General features: G+C 46.6%; 1 protein-coding gene across 1 annotated transcript; it reads left to right on the top strand.

Moving 5' to 3' along the window:
- Positions 1 to 1502: 1502 nt before the first annotated feature.
- LOC124653403 (heat shock protein 81-3) lies at positions 1503 to 5085 on the top strand. The gene is made up of 3 exons (XM_047192469.1): positions 1503 to 1697; positions 1888 to 2310; positions 3315 to 5085. Exons 1-3 carry the CDS (start codon positions 1572 to 1574, stop codon positions 4866 to 4868), a joined length of 2103 nt encoding a protein of 700 aa, XP_047048425.1. The 5' UTR covers positions 1503 to 1571; the 3' UTR covers positions 4869 to 5085.
- The last annotated feature ends 13195 nt before the right edge of the window (positions 5086 to 18280 follow it).

Genomic DNA, 18280 nt, shown 5'->3' with positions numbered 1-18280 from the left:
ATGAAGAGGCAAAAACATGACAACTGGCTCACTTTATCTCGATTCTTTCCGTGCTCGGCTTCTCTGCACATTTAGATTGCCCTTTTTATAAGCTTGAGTATTCCTTGCGGAGTGACTATTGTTCTGGGTAAAAAACAGGTGAAGCGTTAGGGATACCTGCGAGTGGAGAACTATAGCTAATGACTGCAAGCACAAGGTGACCAGTTTTCGATGGATTTGCAGAAAGAAGCTCTCAGAGTTGGTGAGACTGCCACATATTAGACCAAGAGGCATAGCAGAGTAGTGTATGGAGACATTAGGATAGTTCAGCATGCATGTGTTAGTAAAGAGTATCATACGCTGAATTTACTACTAGGTATTTTGCTTCCTTTGTAAGTATAGAGTTGGCGTGAAATTTTGTTCTTCCATTTTGCCGTCTTATGTAATTGCACGGGTTCATCTGAGTTGACTGTGTTGGTGGTTTGAGGCATTGCCCACTACTTCTCTGCGGTACGATGGAGCGGTACGAATTTTAGCGTCTTTCAGCCAATCGGCAGTACTTTTGATGTTTTATTCGTACTGTAGTAGATAAAGTGCTGTCAATCTGTTCGGCTTTACACCGTCCCAGCAGTAAACTGTTCGATCGTGATATTACGGCTGAAACATGGTCTTGTGGGGGTAGGTAGCATGGGATCGTTGTGATGCTTCGTTCACAAGCAAGGGAGTTGGAGAAAAAAAGACGGCTCACGTGTTGCAGATTTTGCTTTTGCATGGAGGGCCAGGTAGGGTAGGAATAAACAAGGTGCCAAAAACTTGATACTCTGTATTTTTTTTTTCGTTGCTACAATGGGGCATGTTTAAGCAGGACGAAAGACTGTTTCGAGAACCATAAGACATGTTTGGTTAATGTCCTCTTTAGCCATACTAGATGTTGGCAAAAATGTTGCCAATTTTTTGGCTAAGGAATCCTGAGTAGTTTTCGTTCATTGCCCAAGCTAGCCTTGCCAAAAAAAAAAAAGGTAGCTTGAACCAAACATAGGGCAAAAGTATACTGAACTACCCAATAGTTGATCTAAGTGTGGACGCAGGATCTGTTATCCAAAAATTAACAAGGCAAATCTTGACAACATTTGGTGGGGTTAAACAGGGCATGAACCAAACATGCCACCTCCACCACGTAGGGTTGTATTTGGCAGGAACACATCACATATTGGTTTGGAAACTACCTAGTAGACTCCTTTGTCTTTCTTGCATTGCATTCCAAATTCAAAGATACCAAACGGGTCTCTTTCATCCACACCGCAATGGAAACGCCCAGTCCCGGTGGGCCACGAACGACCCAAAGGCCGATCACCATCCCAAAACTCACCGCGAAGCCCACCAGCAACTGCCCGCACCGACTCGTCAACGTGCCCGCGCCGGCCTCGCCGGCTTCGCGGCCCATGTAGAACCTTCGAGAACCAGTCGCTCGACCCACATAAATAGGCTCCCACCCCGCACAATCGCTCGTCCTCTCAAAACCCCTCCCTAACCCTAGCCGCCTCCTGCACGCTTCTCCTCCCCCTCGAGCCGAGCAGCTCAGGACCGCAGCCATGGCGTCCGAGACCGAGACCTTCGCCTTCCAGGCCGAGATCAACCAGCTCCTCTCCCTCATCATCAACACCTTCTACTCCAACAAGGAGATCTTCCTCCGCGAGCTCATCTCCAACTCATCCGATGTAAGCGCCCCTCAAATCCCCCCTCCCCTCTCTCTACCCGTGATCCGCGAGCTCGATGCCATCTGATCCCGCCCTAGGCTTCCTACTTCTATCTACACTAGATTTTCGCATCTACCGAGCTAGATCCGTTGACCCGCGGCCTCGGCAGATCTGCGTTCCTGGGCTGACTCTACCCGTGTGATTTCCGCAGGCGCTGGACAAGATCAGGTTCGAGAGCCTCACGGACAAGAGCAAGCTGGACGCGCAGCCGGAGCTCTTCATCCACATCGTGCCCGACAAGGCCAGCAGCACGCTCACCATCATCGACAGCGGCATCGGCATGACCAAGTCGGACCTCGTCAACAACCTCGGCACCATCGCCAGGTCCGGCACCAAGGAGTTCATGGAGGCGCTCGCCGCCGGCGCCGACGTGTCCATGATTGGCCAGTTCGGCGTGGGCTTCTACTCCGCCTACCTCGTGGCCGAGAGGGTCGTCGTCACCACCAAGCACAACGACGACGAGCAGTACATCTGGGAGTCGCAGGCTGGTGGGTCCTTCACCGTTGCCCGGGATACCACTGGGGAGCAGCTCGGCAGGGGTACCAAGATGGTCCTCTACCTCAAGGACGACCAGGTATCAAGTCTCAATGCCTGCTTCCATATTCTGATTGACGTGTACTATCCATCCTTTGATGTGATGTTTATGCGTAGTTTAACTGCTACATTAAACAGCTTTAGATTTGATTATGCTTGATCTGATCAGTATGCATTTGTGCTGGTAGATTCTAGCTGGGTGTATATATCCCTGTTTTTTCATTATGTTAGAGAATGCTTGTTGTCACTGCATCCAAGGATATAATCGTCCCAAATTAAAGGTGTTTAGCTTCGTGTAATCTGAGCTGACTGCAATGGTATTCTGAATGTAGCACTTGTTCAATAAGTAACTTATTTGTGGAATAGTCTCTTTCAGTTGTGGAATAGTAGTACCTAAGATAGTGGTGACATCACAAAATTTGTTTAGCAACAATGCATACACAACTTTTGACCCTATTAGTAGTAGATTTTTACCTTACTAGACTAATCTATTACTTATTTTAGGATTTTGACATCCCTTAACCACAGTCTGAGCTCTGCCAGGCTAAGAAATGCCAATGCTGTTTGGATCTGTGTTTGAATTAAAGACACATCCAACTTGACTTGGCAAAAGTAATGTAGTTTGTCATAACTGGTTTTCAACTTGTAGTAGAACCCCCATATTACGTTGTATTTATTACATATTTTATTGAGTTGGTTATATGCTCTGGTATACTGTTACTTTTTAGCATAATTCATCAACAGCTAATTCTGTTTTTGTAACTTCTGTAGCAATCAGTTATTCTTGCTATCGAATTTCTAGTTGACCTATAATTGCTGTGCACATTTACCAATTGCTTAAAATCATGGGTTGTTGTAGTCTACATAACTAGATGGAACATTCTTCATTTTGTCAGTTTTCAAAATTTTGTTTCTGCATGTCTCAACGATTTCTGCTTCATAAATTCATTTGATTTCTTCCTGTTCTCATGATGAGTGCTGTACTGGCTTGGGTATCTATTTTTTGTTCTGTTCTTGTTCTGATATAGCAACATATACTTTCAGATGGAGTACCTTGAGGAGCGCCGTATCAAGGATCTGATCAAGAAGCATTCCGAGTTTATCAGCTACCCAATCTCCCTGTGGACTGAGAAGACCACTGAGAAGGAAATTTCTGATGATGAGGATGAGGAGGAAAAGAAGGATACTGAGGAGGGCAAGGTTGAGGATGTTGATGAGGAGAAGGAGGAAAAGGAAAAGAAGAAGAAGAAGATCAAGGAAGTCTCACATGAGTGGTCCTTGGTCAACAAGCAGAAGCCTATCTGGATGAGGAAGCCAGAGGAGATCAACAAGGAAGAGTATGCTGCTTTCTACAAGAGCTTGACCAATGACTGGGAGGAGCATTTGGCTGTCAAGCACTTCTCTGTGGAGGGTCAGCTCGAGTTCAAGGCTGTCCTGTTTGTGCCCAAGAGGGCCCCCTTCGACCTCTTCGACAACAAGAAGAAGGCCAACAACATCAAGCTGTACGTGCGCCGTGTCTTCATCATGGACAACTGTGAAGAGCTGATCCCTGAGTACCTGAGCTTTGTCAAGGGTATTGTTGACTCTGAGGACCTTCCCCTCAACATCTCCCGTGAGACTCTCCAGCAGAACAAGATCCTCAAGGTGATCAGGAAGAACCTTGTCAAGAAGTGCATTGAGCTCTTCTTTGAGATTGCTGAGAACAAGGAGGACTACAACAAGTTCTACGAGGCCTTCTCCAAGAACCTCAAGCTCGGAATCCATGAGGACTCCCAGAACAGGACCAAGATTGCTGAGCTTCTGAGGTACCACTCTACCAAGAGCGGTGATGAGCTCACCAGCCTCAAGGACTACGTCACCAGGATGAAGGAGGGTCAGAGCGAGATCTACTACATCACTGGTGAGAGCAAGAAGGCAGTTGAGAACTCTCCCTTCCTTGAGAAGCTTAGGAAGAAGGGCTATGAGGTCATCTACATGGTTGACGCCATTGATGAGTATGCCATTGGTCAGCTGAAGGAGTTTGAGGGCAAGAAGCTTGTTTCTGCCACCAAGGAGGGCCTCAAGCTTGATGAGAGCGAGGATGAGAAGAAGAAGCAGGAGGAGCTCAAGGAGAAGTTTGAGGGGCTCTGCAAGGTCATCAAGGAGGTGCTCGGTGACAAGGTTGAGAAGGTTATCGTCTCTGACCGTGTTGTGGACTCGCCTTGCTGCCTTGTGACAGGTGAGTATGGTTGGACCGCCAACATGGAGAGGATCATGAAGGCCCAGGCCCTGAGGGACTCGAGCATGGCTGGCTACATGTCCAGCAAGAAGACCATGGAGATTAACCCTGAGAACGCCATCATGGACGAGCTCCGCAAGCGCGCCGATGCTGACAAGAATGACAAGTCTGTCAAGGACCTGGTGATGCTTCTCTTCGAGACCTCCCTGCTCACCTCCGGCTTCAGCCTGGAAGACCCCAACACCTTCGGCACCAGGATCCACCGCATGCTCAAGCTTGGTCTGAGCATTGACGAGGACGAGGAGGCCACTGAGAACGACACCGACATGCCTCCCCTGGAGGACGATGCTGGTGAGAGCAAGATGGAGGAGGTCGACTAAGCTCCACGGCAGTCTTCTGCACCTGCAGCACCGCCTAGTTTACATTTAGTGTCTTCTTGACTGCTGTTGGATGGTTTTGGCACGTTAGTTGTATCGGTTTTGTCTTTTGGCTAACCAAACAGTAAGCGCGCGGTTAGCTATATTGTGCTACTTTCTGGAACAGTTCGTCGTTATTGTTACCCTCTATGTTTAGCTATTTCTATATTATTATCTGCAATCTCTGTTCTGCTATTTAGTTCATTTTTACTCTATTGTTCAACTTCTGCTTTTGTATGTTGCTTTTACTTTGCAGCTGCTTCAGTACACGCTCATTATGCTTGTTTCCGTACGATTTTTTTTCTGTTCAGAATTGTATCCCTTCTGGATAGCTGTACTATGACAAAACAAACTCAGTTTTTGGAGATTTTTGGCTGAATTGTTTAACCTTTGGGGCGATTACTAAGTTGATTGATGATACAGCAGTGGGAGATGATTAAAGAATCGTGTACAACTGTGGTGCTCGATGTGGTGTTACCGATTTTTTTAACGAAATATTTTTTATTAGTATAAGAAAAATGAAGTACGATATTATAACATCGAATACTCTGTTTATGAATGCCTGCCATTGCGTTTCATTTCGAACTTCCCAACAACTGATGAGTCCATGACGTCTCTCATTTCCCCCCACACCAGCTCTCACCGCTCCACAGTAACTGCTAGCCTCTCTTCCTCGGCCGGGCCGATCCGAAGCCTCTCCGCCGGAATAGCCGGCCGGAGACGGTGGAGGTGGTGCGCCGGAGTAGTTTAGGTTGTTTTCTGGTGGTTTTGTGGCTGTATGCCGCCGTTTGGGGGCTCTCTCCGTAGAGAAGACGATGGCTGAGATCTCCGCCGCCGGATCTGGGCCAAGCTAGGGCTGCTTCCCCTTCTTCCTCTGCTCCGATGGCTGGAGGGAGGAGAGATGAAGAGCAGCAACGTCTTCCCCAATAATCTGGTGGTCAAGAGTGCTTCTTCCCCCTGGATCTCAGCGCAGGTAAAGCCTTCCTGGCCGGCCATGGTGGCGAGGAGGAGAGGCTCCCGGGTGCTGTTTGGTTTGCTTTTTCTTCTCTCCTGGCCGGCCATGGTGGCGAGGAGGAGCTGGAGAGAGGCTGCCTGGTTTTGTCTCTGGTGGAGGGTTCCTGCTCTCTTTGTTGGTGTAGTACCTGCTCCAACCCGTCGCTCCCTTCTTCTCTGGCTCACGAGAGGAGAGGTGGTGGTTCGACGAGCTGGGACCCTACTCATCAGCGCCTGCCTGCTGGGTGCTATGGAGTTTCATCTCCGAAGTTCGTCTGTGCGGAACACGCGTCGCTCCTCGTCGGCGACACGATCTTTGGCCGGCAAGGCGGCCCATCTGCAACCTCCAAGACGGAGGCTCTTCTTCGCTCTGTTCGTCGGAGCTCGTCGTCTCTCCGCTGCCAAGTGGTTCGTCCCCGGTGGAGGAGAAGCGGCCGGCGGATCAGCAGCATCGCCGGAAGTATGCTATCGAGCGCATCGGCATCGTATCTCGACGGCAACGTCTCGAGGTCGCGACGGTTGGTGGTGGAGGAGCTCAGGGACCCGATTGCTTTCTTATTTTTTTGTCTCGGGGTTCTTTTTGCAAATTTGGAGGACCTTTCCTCAAATACTGGTTTATCGGTGCAAGAGATGCCAGAGGTCCTTTTTGTAATTTTGTACCCACCACGTGTAATGAAATGATCTCTCTGGGGCCTTCTAGGCCCTTTCCTTGTTCAAAAAGAAAAAACTGATGAGTCCATGACAGGGATGGAGAGCAAATTCGTTTGATGCACAAGAAAGGTAGTATGCTCGAAGTTCAACTTCATCAAGTTTGCAAAAACACATGCACTGTCACACAATTCAAAGCCATGGAACGAGGACCTATAGGAAAACAAAAAAATGTAGTCATTCCAACAAAATGTTTTTTATAAAAATATAATTGACATAAACCAAAAAAAGAAGTAAAAAAGGTAGAACAAAACCTCTAGTTTCAATCGTGTCCATTTCAACTAAGTTCATACTACATCCGTTTCAAGGAATAAGGCGCCCTCGTTTTACGAGCTTTTTGTTTGACCAAGAATTACTTCAAAAAGATAAAGATTGTTTGTATGAAATTAGTATTAAAAAGTATTTTTCAATATGAATCCAGCGATACTATATACATATAATATAATTAAGATTTTGTTGCTCAATTTTTATGGTCAAAGTTCGTCTTGGAATACGCCTGTGCCTTATTCCTTGAAACGGAGGTAGTAGCATATACAGGATCACAATCATGAGGTATGAGGATTTTAGAGCTACTGCTAGCACCAGATATGTTCTTGCCCGCCATAATACAACTGAAATAATAATGATACATCACGTGAAAATCAACATAAAAACTCTATACACATATCAGAGAGTATCATCATCTACAAAACTTTATGAAGCACACCGGAGCACAACATAAAAAAATCATTTGAAGCACAGCGAAGAACAACACAATACATATGAGACACTCCTAAAAAGTGCCTACAAACAATAAAATCATATCAGCGGTTGTACTGGTAGTGCATCTTTTACCACTCCTTTAAAATTCAATTGCTCTCCTAACTAGGAGTATGGTGTACAAAAAATCATATTGCCACATGTCAAGCTTCTTAAAAAACCTATTCCTCCAAAAGTAGAACGATTCATATTTACAACTGAATGATCCTATTGCATGATACAAACATATGAGAATCATCATACTACTCACTAAAGTCACCAAACACTTCAACTTGGTTGACAGCCCAATTACATGTGTGACTGCATCTTCAGCTTAGTACACTAGGTCTCATACTATGAAATGTATCACAATTGACAACTGGTAAAAGAAGGGTTATAAACATGCTACCTATGGGAATCCTTGCCATAAATCCTTACATCACCACCAGGAGGTACGACAAAAATCCTTGCCATGGAAATTAAGGACAACCATCTACTATAAATACAGATCTCACAATAAATCCTTACAAGCATCAACAAAGCCTCTAAATCTCCAACTGTATAGCAACAACTCCTTGCTACTAAAACAAGATGGAAAAAAAACAACGTATAGCAACAACTTTTGCACCCTATGCATCAAGAAACCGTTCAGCTCTAGCATCACATGAAGGGAATTCCCAACAAGAACAACATATATCTCACAACAAAATCCAAATCCATGGAAAGATCTAACAGAGGACAAATCCCATTCTACGCAGAGATCTGACCGGAAGTAACATGAAGAATGCTGGAAAAGATGGGGCATATACCACACCATATCCTCATGCCTCCCGCAGTAGCTGACAACCTCCGGCAGTCGATGCAATCCTGCTGTCGCCAACAACTTCCCCAGTCGACGACGTAGTCCCGCTGAAGCCAACGACCTCCCGCAATAGCCGACGACCTCTAGTAGTACTCGAGCAAATCCCGCAGTCGCCGATGACCTCGCCCAGTCGCAGACGCCCTTCCGCCGTCGCCAATGAACTCCTGCCATCGCCGAAGCACTGCAGCTGTCGCCGAACTCGACGCCGTCCAGCGAAGCTTCAGACAAGAATAAGAGACAACCAAACACAGACCAGCAACGACCACGGCCCAAAACAGATAACGGGCCGAAAATAACCCACCCGAAACAAACCCGACAGAACCTAAGCACAAGCCAAGTTTTTCCCGATTTTTTTCTATCTTAGGGGATTGATTCTCACAGATACCTTTTTCCATCTCCAATGTTGTGTTGTGTACAAATCTCAGATTACTTCTTCTTCGAAAAGTTTGAGAAGCAAACTCGAACTTCGAAGCTTGGAGGCTTGAGAAGAGAACCTCAGACGTATTCTGTACAGGTACGCACTGCATGTAAACCAGGAGCTGGGGTGATCTGAGGGCATCATAAATCCTTGCATCGTATCGGTTCGAGGACTCAGGGTTGAGAAATGAGAACAAATTTGCAGCACCTGCTCGGCGGCCTGATAGGGCAGCAGCTGCTGTGCGTGGGACGAGGCGCTGCACCGCTGGAGATTAGACGATCGCGCCGCCGTGTCGTCGGAAATTAGGTAATCGAGAAACTGCCGAGGACGATGTGAGGCGATGTATGTAGACGTACACTGTCAAGACGCTGGCCGAGAGACATACACGTATAACTAGGGCCACGCGTCATTTGTCGGAGTCGGTCCATGGTAATTTTTTTTTTTGAGAATTTCTCTGCATTCATATCACGGAAAGATACAAATTTGTTGATCCTTACAAGAACGGAGAAACACAAACACAAAGGACCAAGAACACCTAGAACACCCTAAGATCACCATAACCCATGAAGATCTCCGGAGCCCTGTTGTCATCATCCCATAAACTTGAGAGAAGACCCCTGCAGCAGAAAGAACTACAACCAAGCGCAAGCAGGTCATCATCTTCAACCACGGTGTAATTGCCACCACGCTGCTTCCTCCTTCCTTGACACTAGCGCCGAGAAGGCATGGACACCAATCCAATACGCCTGCAGCAGCCGTCGCCATCTTTGGCTTTGAGTACCGCGAAAAGTGTCCCTTCCGGAAGGAAGGGAACTCGAGTCAACCGACCGGTCCAGCGACCGCGGCCGGGCCATCCGCCCGGGCAAACCAGGAACTCCCTCCGAGCATCGGTGCCGAGGAAGAAGAAGAACAGCGAGGAGCAAATCATACCGACAAGGAGGAAGAAGGGTCTTTCTCCCGACCATCTGGCCGATTTTGGCGTCGCCACGTCGAACCGCCTCCTCCCCTCGCCACCAAGGCCGGCCGGAAGAAGCTGCAAAACGTGAAAGCCGCAAGCCACTAGAAGAACACAAACCCTAAAAAGGAAGGCAGTGGCGCCATCTTGAAAGGATCGTATGCCGCACCTAGAGGGGGGGGTGAATAGGTGCTAACCAATTTTTAGTTCTTTTTCAATTTAGGCTTGACACAAAAAGGTAAATTCTCTAGATATGCAACTAAGTGAATTTACCTATATGACAAGGATATCAACTAAGCAAGGTATAGCTACGCAATAGTAGATAGAGTGGGATAGAGGTAACCGAGAGTGGAGCACGCGATGACACGGAGATGATTCCCGTAATTCCCTTCCTTTGCAAGAAGGTACGTCTACGTTTGGAGGAGTGTGGTTGCTACGCAAGCCAAACCAACAGCCACGAAGGCTTCACTCAGATCTCCTGTGAGCAACGCCACGAAGGCCTAGCCCACTTCCACTAAGGGATTTCCTCGAGGCGGAAACCGGGCCTTTACAAAGTTCTTGGGGCACACATCCACAACCAAATTGGAGGCTCCCAAATCTGTAACAATACAACAATCAACAACAACACATCAACAACAAATCAACTAGGGAACCGAATAGGAACACTAGCATGAGATCCCTCAAACAAGAGAGGGGGAAATGAAGAACGCTTCGGTGAGGATGTAGATCGGTGTCTTCTGCTTCGAATCCCCAAAGGTCAAGAGCTTTGGTTGGGGGAGGAAGGAGATCTTGCAAATCTTGACTTTCTTGAGGTGGCTCTAATGGAGGTGGCTTGGCAGATTTCTTGTGTAATGATTGAGCAAGCAACCAAGGTAGAAGAAGGGGGTATTTATACCCCTCTCGAAATTGAGCCGTTGTTGCTTCCGGGGGCGGATAATCCGGTCTAAGTAGGGGCCGGATAATCCGCCCCCGGATAATCCGGCCTTCGGAACAAAAGCGTGACATTGTCCGGCCAATTATCCGGCCCATGTACCGATTCACATTTCTTCCAGATCCTTAGCCAAAATCGAGGGGGCCGGATATTTCCAAAATATCCGGCCCGGATAATCCGGCCCTGGTACAATACCGGGACATTATCCGGGCAAATGTCCGGCCCCCTATCGCGCTGCATTCCCTCGAAGACTTAGCCAAAATCTGGGGCCGGATATTTCAAGAATATCCGGCCCGGATTATCCGGCCTGGCCATACTTTTCCTGTTAACTTTTGACAGACCGACCAAATCCAACACACGCAAATATGAAACTATGTAAACCCTGTACCACTTAATCAAACATTAGTGTATCACATATATTGACATCAAACACACAAAACATAATGCAAGAGATGTTCTTTCAATCTCCCCTTTTTGGTGTTTGATGACAATATACGGATTTGCCAAGGAATCACAATAGAGACAAGCATGATGGCGAGACATAGAGGCACTCCCCCTACATGTGTGCATATAAGTAATTTGCATTTGAATACAAATACACAACACATAGGAGTATGGTGCCTCAACACAAGAGATATCCAACATGAGCTCTAACAAAAGACATTGATACATATGAAGTTGAGATAGGAAGCAAGAAATCATACCCATGTGTAGGTATATAATGCGGAGATATAGCATCACACACAATGTAATATCCTTGATCTCAACAAATAGAAATCCGAAAACCATAACAATGTCTCACACCACATAGCACATAGTTTGGAACGGCACACAAACAAACCAAATAGTTCAACTAAAAGGGAAACACAAGCAATATAAGAATGATAAACGCATATGCTTGTGCCCAAACCATGCAAATCCCCGAGAATCCTAATAGAACACTTCTCCCCCTTTGGCATCGAGATGCCAAAAAGGGGACAAGCGCGATGCTACACGTCCCAAGAGAATCACTCGGAGGCATCATCATCATCGGACTCGTATGGCACTTCCTCTTCTTCTTCTTCCTCATCAGTGTCAGGTGCATCCGGAGAGCGGCGAGAGGTGTTGGACCTTTGAAGGCAATCATCAAGATCACTCCATGGAACTCGTGGCTGAGTGCCAACCACCGTAACCCCGGTGAGCCGGAGGCCGAGGCGGGGGTCCTTGATCACCACTAAGCTTGTGAAGAATAACCGCCTGAGTATGCTTAATCTCAGAGCGCTCTCGGCTAGCTGCATAGTTCTCCTTATGGATCTCAATGTTCATGCAAAGGATATGGCGCTGGAACCAACTAAGCCGGGTCACTTGCTTCCTCATAGCCGGGACATCATGATGACGAGCGGGAGCAAAACCACTAGAACGAGCATCACCCATGAAGGAGTCGGGAGCAGGAACAGTGAAGAGACTGGCTTAACCTTGTAGGCCTTCTTGACATGGTGCGTCACCAACGGGTACCCACTCAAATCTTCACCAACCACAGCCACAGAGTTGTTGATGAGAAGCTGGATGTAGGGAGCATAGGGTATGGAGGTCCGGGAGACCATGGCATCATGGATCTCATGGAAGATAAAATCCATGATATCAAGAGTGAAGTTCCGTTCCTCATTTCCATCACGAGCACACTTATAGCTGAGGTGCATAAGGTTCACAAGGACTCCTCGGATAGCATCATTGTTACCACCACTTGGGCAAATGGTTGCCCGAAAGAAGCGAAGCAGCTGATTGTATATGGGAAGCAGCCCCTTAGTATAACCAATTTTCCCAGCTGAGGTATAGAGCTGCGCAAGAGCATTCTTATCTATCGGTTGTGGTCCATGAAGACGACGACCCCCCTCAACAGGAATTCCAAGAAAACCAGCAAATTGGCGTAGAGTGGCACTGCAGTGGGAGGAGCCAGTCATCCATTCCATAGTGTGTTCCTCATCTTTCTTGATCGCCAAAGTGGCAAAGAATTGCTTCACCAAATCTGGGCTGTAATCACATTTAATCTTCATGATATCATGCAAACCCAACCTTCCAGCTACCCAGATGGCATCTTCAAAGTGATTGTTTTCAGCAGAATGTCCACATCAATAGCTTGCATGGGTCTCAGCTTCTTCATGGGCTCATATATGTCCTTGTAGATGAATTCCTGCTCAATGCACCAGTATCTCCTGCCCTCAATCTCTTCATCCCTTGGGACATCTTCATACCAGTTGTTCATGCGAATAGCGGAATAGGAGACTGGGTCCATGGTCTTGTAGTTCTCCCTCACTTCCTTGTTCTTCCGCCTTGCGGTGACGGACTTGCGAGGTGCATTGGTTGCAAACTCGTCACTAGAACGATCATGCCTTGAGCGTCTCCGACCACCCCGAGAAGCACTACCTGTGAGAAGCAAGGGCGGGTAGCAAAGGAAAGGTAATGCTCATAATTCATGTAAGATATAGTAATATACTCGAGAAGCATGCAAATAAGTCGGTACAAATCTAGACATGATAGATTGAAGCAAACTGCAGCGGCGATGAAGCTCTGATGTCTACGGGAGCTTCTATTCTTGTAGACAGTGTTGGGCCTCCAAGAGCAGAGGTTTGTAGAACAGCAACAAGTTTCCCTTAAGTGGATACCCAAGGTTTATCGAACTCAGGGAGGAAGAGGTCAAAGATATCCCTCTCATGCAACCCTGCAACCACAAAGCAAGAAGTCTCTTGTGTCCCCAACACACCAAATAGGTGCACTAGTTCGGCGAAGAGATAGTGAAATACAGGTGGTATAAATAAGTATGAGCAGTAGCAACGGTGCCGGAAAAGTGCTTGGCGTGTAGTTGATGGTGGTGGTATTGCAGCAGATAGTAACGCAGTAAAACAATAAACAAGCAAGTAGTAATGTAGCAGTAGTAACACGGCAGTAGTAAACAAGCAAGTAGTAACTCAGCCAGTATTTAGGAACAAGGCCTAGGGATTACACTTTCACTAGTGGACACTCTCAACATTGATCACATAACGGAACGGATAAATGCATACTCTACACTTTTGTTGGATGATGAACACATTGCGTAGGATTACACGAACCCTCAATGCCGGAGTTAACAAGCTCCACAATAATGCTCATGTTTAAGTAACCTTTAGTGTAAGATAGATCAACGCTACTAAACCAAGTACTAGCATAGCATGCACACTCGTCACCTTCATGCATATGTAGGAGGAATAGATCACATCAATATTATCATAGCAATAGTTAACTCCATAATCTACAAGAGATCATGATCATAGCATAAACCAAGTACTAACACGGTGCACGCACTCGTCACCTTTGCACACATGCGGGAGGAATAAACTACTTTAATAACAAATCACTAGAGTAGCACATGGATAAATTGTGATACAACATGCCGCAATCTTAAAGAGATATAAATAAGCACCTCACTATGCCATTCAATGAGTAAGTATTCTCGTGAAATCTAGCCTAAGAGACCCACACGGTGCACACACTCGTCACCTTTACACACGTGGGACGAGGAGTCTCCGGAGATCACATAAGTAAAACCCACTTGACTAGCATAATGACATCTAGATTACAAGCATCATCATATGAATCTCAATCATGTAAGGCAGCTCATGAGATTATTGTATTGACACACATAGGAGAGAGATGAACCACATAGCTACCGGTACAGCCCCGAGCCTCGATGGAGAACTACTCCCTCCTCATGGGAGCAGCAGCGGTGATGAAGATGGCGGTGGAGATGGCAGCGGTGTCGATGGAGAAGCCTTCCGGGGCACTTCCCCGCTCCGGCAGGGTGCCGGAACAGAGATCCTGTCCCCCGGATCTTGGCTTCGCGATGGCGGCGGCTCGGCAGGTCTTCGTGGGTTTCGTCAATTGGTATCGGGTTTTCTGATCCAGGGGCTTTATATAGGCGAAGAGGCGGCGCATGAAGGCTGACAGGGGGGTCCACACCCTAGGGGGGCGCCCCCCCCCTTGGCCGCGCCGGGCTAGGGTTTGGTGGCCCTGTGCCTCTTCTCTGGCGGTTCTCGTGTGTTCTGGATGCTTCCGGGTAAAATAGGAACCTGGGCGTTGATTTCGTCCGATTCCGAGAATATTTCGTTACTAGGATTTCGAAACCAAAAACAGCAGAAAACGAGAACCGGCACTTCGGCATCTTGTTAATAGGTTAGTTCCAGAAAATGCACGAATATGACATAAAGTGTGCATATAACATGTAGATAACATCAATAATGTGGCATGGAACACAAGAAATTATCGATACGTTGGAGACGTATCAAGCTCCAGGCCGGATAATCCGGGGTCCCCTGGGGGCGGATAATCCGGCCCGGCCGGATAATCCGGCCGGCTCGGGGGGCGGATAATCCGGCCCTGCGAGATGTGCAGTTTTCCAATCAAAAACTTGTCTAAGACTAGATCGGCCTCATAGCATGCAAGAGGAGTACACTACACATGATTTGGAACAACTAGACACCAATTCCACCAAGAAAATAGCACATATAAAACACAACATCTAGGGATAGAGATTGTGAATCATACCCACATCCATTGTGGAAACCGCTTGGAGGAGAAGGTAGCTAGGGAGGAGATCCACCCGATCCACCCAAGAACTCCGAGAGGGGGCGGACGGAGCGACTCCGGCGAGGAGGAGGAACTCCGGCGGCTTGAGGAGGAAGAAGGGGGGCGCGTGGGGGAACTGATTGGTGTGCCAACCGTTCACCCCGCGGCCTCCCTTAGTCTTCCCACAAAACGCCCAGGCCGGATAATCCGGCCCAAAGTGAGGGCGGATAATCCGGCCCGGCCGGATATTCCGGGGTGCCAGGGGGGCGGATTATCCGGTGTTCTGGAAGATTCCAGAATACCGTAAATCCAGCCTATCTTTAGTTGGATATTTGCGAAACCATATGTGATGTAATGAACTATCACGTCACATATGAGATGCATATTTACCAATAAGATGGGGCAACCTGGATCATCCGACCGAGAAACCTCAAACTCCAAGTTTTTACCAAACATGACAAATGAGCAAGATGGAAGTGGCTTATTGGAGAGAGTAGGCTTAGGTTTAGAGGGTTCAAACCGTTAATGGTACATGATCACTCAAGTTTGCAAGATATGAGCAAATAAGGCCAAACTTGAGTGATTTCCCATAAGAACATGGAGTTGTCAAATAAGAGGCAATAAGATCCAAATAACTCCAACTCTTCACAAAGAAGAGTGTGGTGGCCTAGGCCACCATATATGAGTGTTGTGGCATGGCACCGCGAAGATATATCTTGGGTCCAAGCCACTACTCATCATTGAAGCTCACATATCAACATATGATATAAAGAGAATGATTTCTTAATGTTGGCATTATGGGGGAGGGATAGCTCAATAATTTAAACCGCACTCCCCTATTTCCATGCCCACATCTAAACCAAATAAAGTTTTGAGACGAAAGTGTGTTTGCAAGATGGTCAAGCTATACTCCTTGAATCAATGATATTTAGCTCATTCCTCAAATAAGAGAACCTTGCTTCATCAAGAGGCTTCGTGAATATATCGGCAAGTTGATCTTTGGTAGGAACATAGATAAGCTCAATATCACCCCGGCCAACATGATCCCTAATGAAATGATTCCGGATCTCAATATGCTTCGTTCTTGAATGTTGCACCGGATTATAGGCAATCTTGATGGCACTTTCATTGTCACATAATAGAGGCACTTTGTCACAAATGACACCGTATTCCTTTAAAGTTTGCCTCATCCATAACAATTGAGTGCATCCACTTGCGGCGGCAACATATTCGGCTTCGGCGGTGGAGAGAGATATACAATTTTGCTTCTTAGAAGACCAACACACCAAGGACCTACCAAGGAATTGGCAAGCCCCGGAAGTTGATTTCCTATCATCCTTGTCACCCGCCCAATCCGCATCGGTATAACCATTGAGAATAAAACTTGAGCCTTTGGGGTACCAAATACCATATCTTAGGGTATCAACCAAATATCGAAAGATTCTTTTGAGAGCCATCATGTGGCTCTCTTTAGGAGAAGCTTGATACCTCGCACACACACCAACACTCAACACTATGTCCGGTCTAGATGCACAAAGGTAAAGCAAGGATCCAATCATGGAGCGATATACCTTTTGATCCACCTCTTTACCATTGGGATCTAGTGCAAGATGACATTTGGTAACCATAGGAGTGGCCACACCCTTCATCTCGGTCATCTTGAACCTCTTGAGCATGTCTTGGAGATATTTTGCTTGGTTGATGAAGGTTCCTTCCCTCAATTGCTTGATCTCAAACCCAAGGAAGAACTTCATCTCTCCCATCATAGACATCTCAAACCTATCGGTCATAAGCTTTGAGAATTCATCATTGAAAGCTTTGTTAGTAGATCCAAATATAATATCATCAACATATAATTGGCAAACGAAAAGCTCCCCATTGACCCTCTTAGTAAAAAGAGTGGGGTCGATTAGCCCAACATCAAACCCACGGTCTACCAACAATTCCTTAAGGTGCTCATACCAAGCTCTAGGAGCTTGTTTGAGACCATAAAGTGCTTTATCAAGCTTGTAGACATGGTTAGGAAAGTTGAGATCCTCGAACCCCGTGGGTTGCTTAACATAAACCTCTTCATGCAAAGGACCATTAAGAAAAGCACTTTTCACATCCATTTGTTGTAACTTAAAGTTATGATGCGAAGCATAAGCAAGAAGGATACGAGATGGACTCAAGGCGAGCCATGGGAGCATAGGTTTCTCCAAAGTCAATACCCTCAACTTGAGAGAACCCTTGAGCCACCAATCTTGCCTTGTTCCTCACAACATTTCCAAACTCATCTTGCTTGTTCTTGAAAATCCATTTAGTGCCTATAACATTGCGGCACTCCTTAGGCTTCTTTACTAAAGTCCACACTTTGTTGCGTTTGAAGTTGTTGAGTTCTTCATGCATAGCATCTAACCAATCCGAGTCTTCAAGGGCTTCAAATACTTTCTTGGGTTCCACTAAGGAGATATAAGCATGATGATGGCTAAAGTTCGCCAATTGCCTTCTTGTGGAAACCTTTGCCCTTACATCACCAAGAACCTTGTCATTTGTGTGTCCAAGACGCTCAAGTTGCCTTTCTCTTCTTGCTAGTCGACGGGTCTCGATCTCCTCCTTGGTTCTTCTTGGCCTTGGAGGTGTCACTTGATCAACTTGATCATTTGGGTCCCCGTCTTGACCTTCAACTTGAGCTTCCTCAATTACTTGGGGTTGCTCAACATCATGTGCTTGATCTTGGACATCATTTGGTGCGGAGCAAATATCAAATGGATACTCGTCGGAACCATCATGAATTCTTGGTTGATCTTGACCTTGATCTTGTCCTTGATCTTGCACACTAGAGGGAGGGTTTTGTTCTTGTTCTTGGGTTGGTGCATCATTTGCTTCACTTGATGGGGTTTGTTGATGTTGAGAAGATGAGGGCTCCACCGTGGTAGAGCATAGTTCTTCCCGAGACGCCACACCGTGTCCCTCAATGGGGCGGAAAAATCCCACACCCATTCTTACTATGGCATCTTGAGGTATTTCATCACCTGCACAAACATCAACTTGCCCCACTTGGGAGCCATCATTTTCTTCGAACTTCACACTACAAGATTCAATGATAATCCCGGAGGATACATCAAAGATTCTATAAGTGTGAGATTCGGCACCGTAACCAACAAATATACCCTCCAAAGCTTTAGGAGCGAATTTAGATAAACGAACTCCT

The sequence above is a fragment of the Lolium rigidum genome, chromosome 5 (genome assembly GCF_022539505.1).
Source record: "Lolium rigidum isolate FL_2022 chromosome 5, APGP_CSIRO_Lrig_0.1, whole genome shotgun sequence".
Classification (NCBI taxonomy): domain Eukaryota; kingdom Viridiplantae; phylum Streptophyta; class Magnoliopsida; order Poales; family Poaceae; genus Lolium; species Lolium rigidum.
This window is presented reverse-complemented; position numbering and strand designations above follow the sequence as displayed.

What these genes read in the sequence shown, in the direction of transcription:
- LOC124653403 (XM_047192469.1), top strand. Translation starts at nt 1,572, where the DNA reads ATGGCGTCCGAGACCGAGACCTTCGCCTTCCAGGCCGAGATCAACCAG. An exon ending in TCATCTCCAACTCATCCGAT is followed by an intron (nt 1,698 to 1,887) that starts GTAAGCGCCCCT and finishes TGATTTCCGCAG; the next exon opens with GCGCTGGACAAGATCAGGTT. An exon ending in TCTACCTCAAGGACGACCAG is followed by an intron (nt 2,311 to 3,314) that starts GTATCAAGTCTC and finishes ATATACTTTCAG; the next exon opens with ATGGAGTACCTTGAGGAGCG.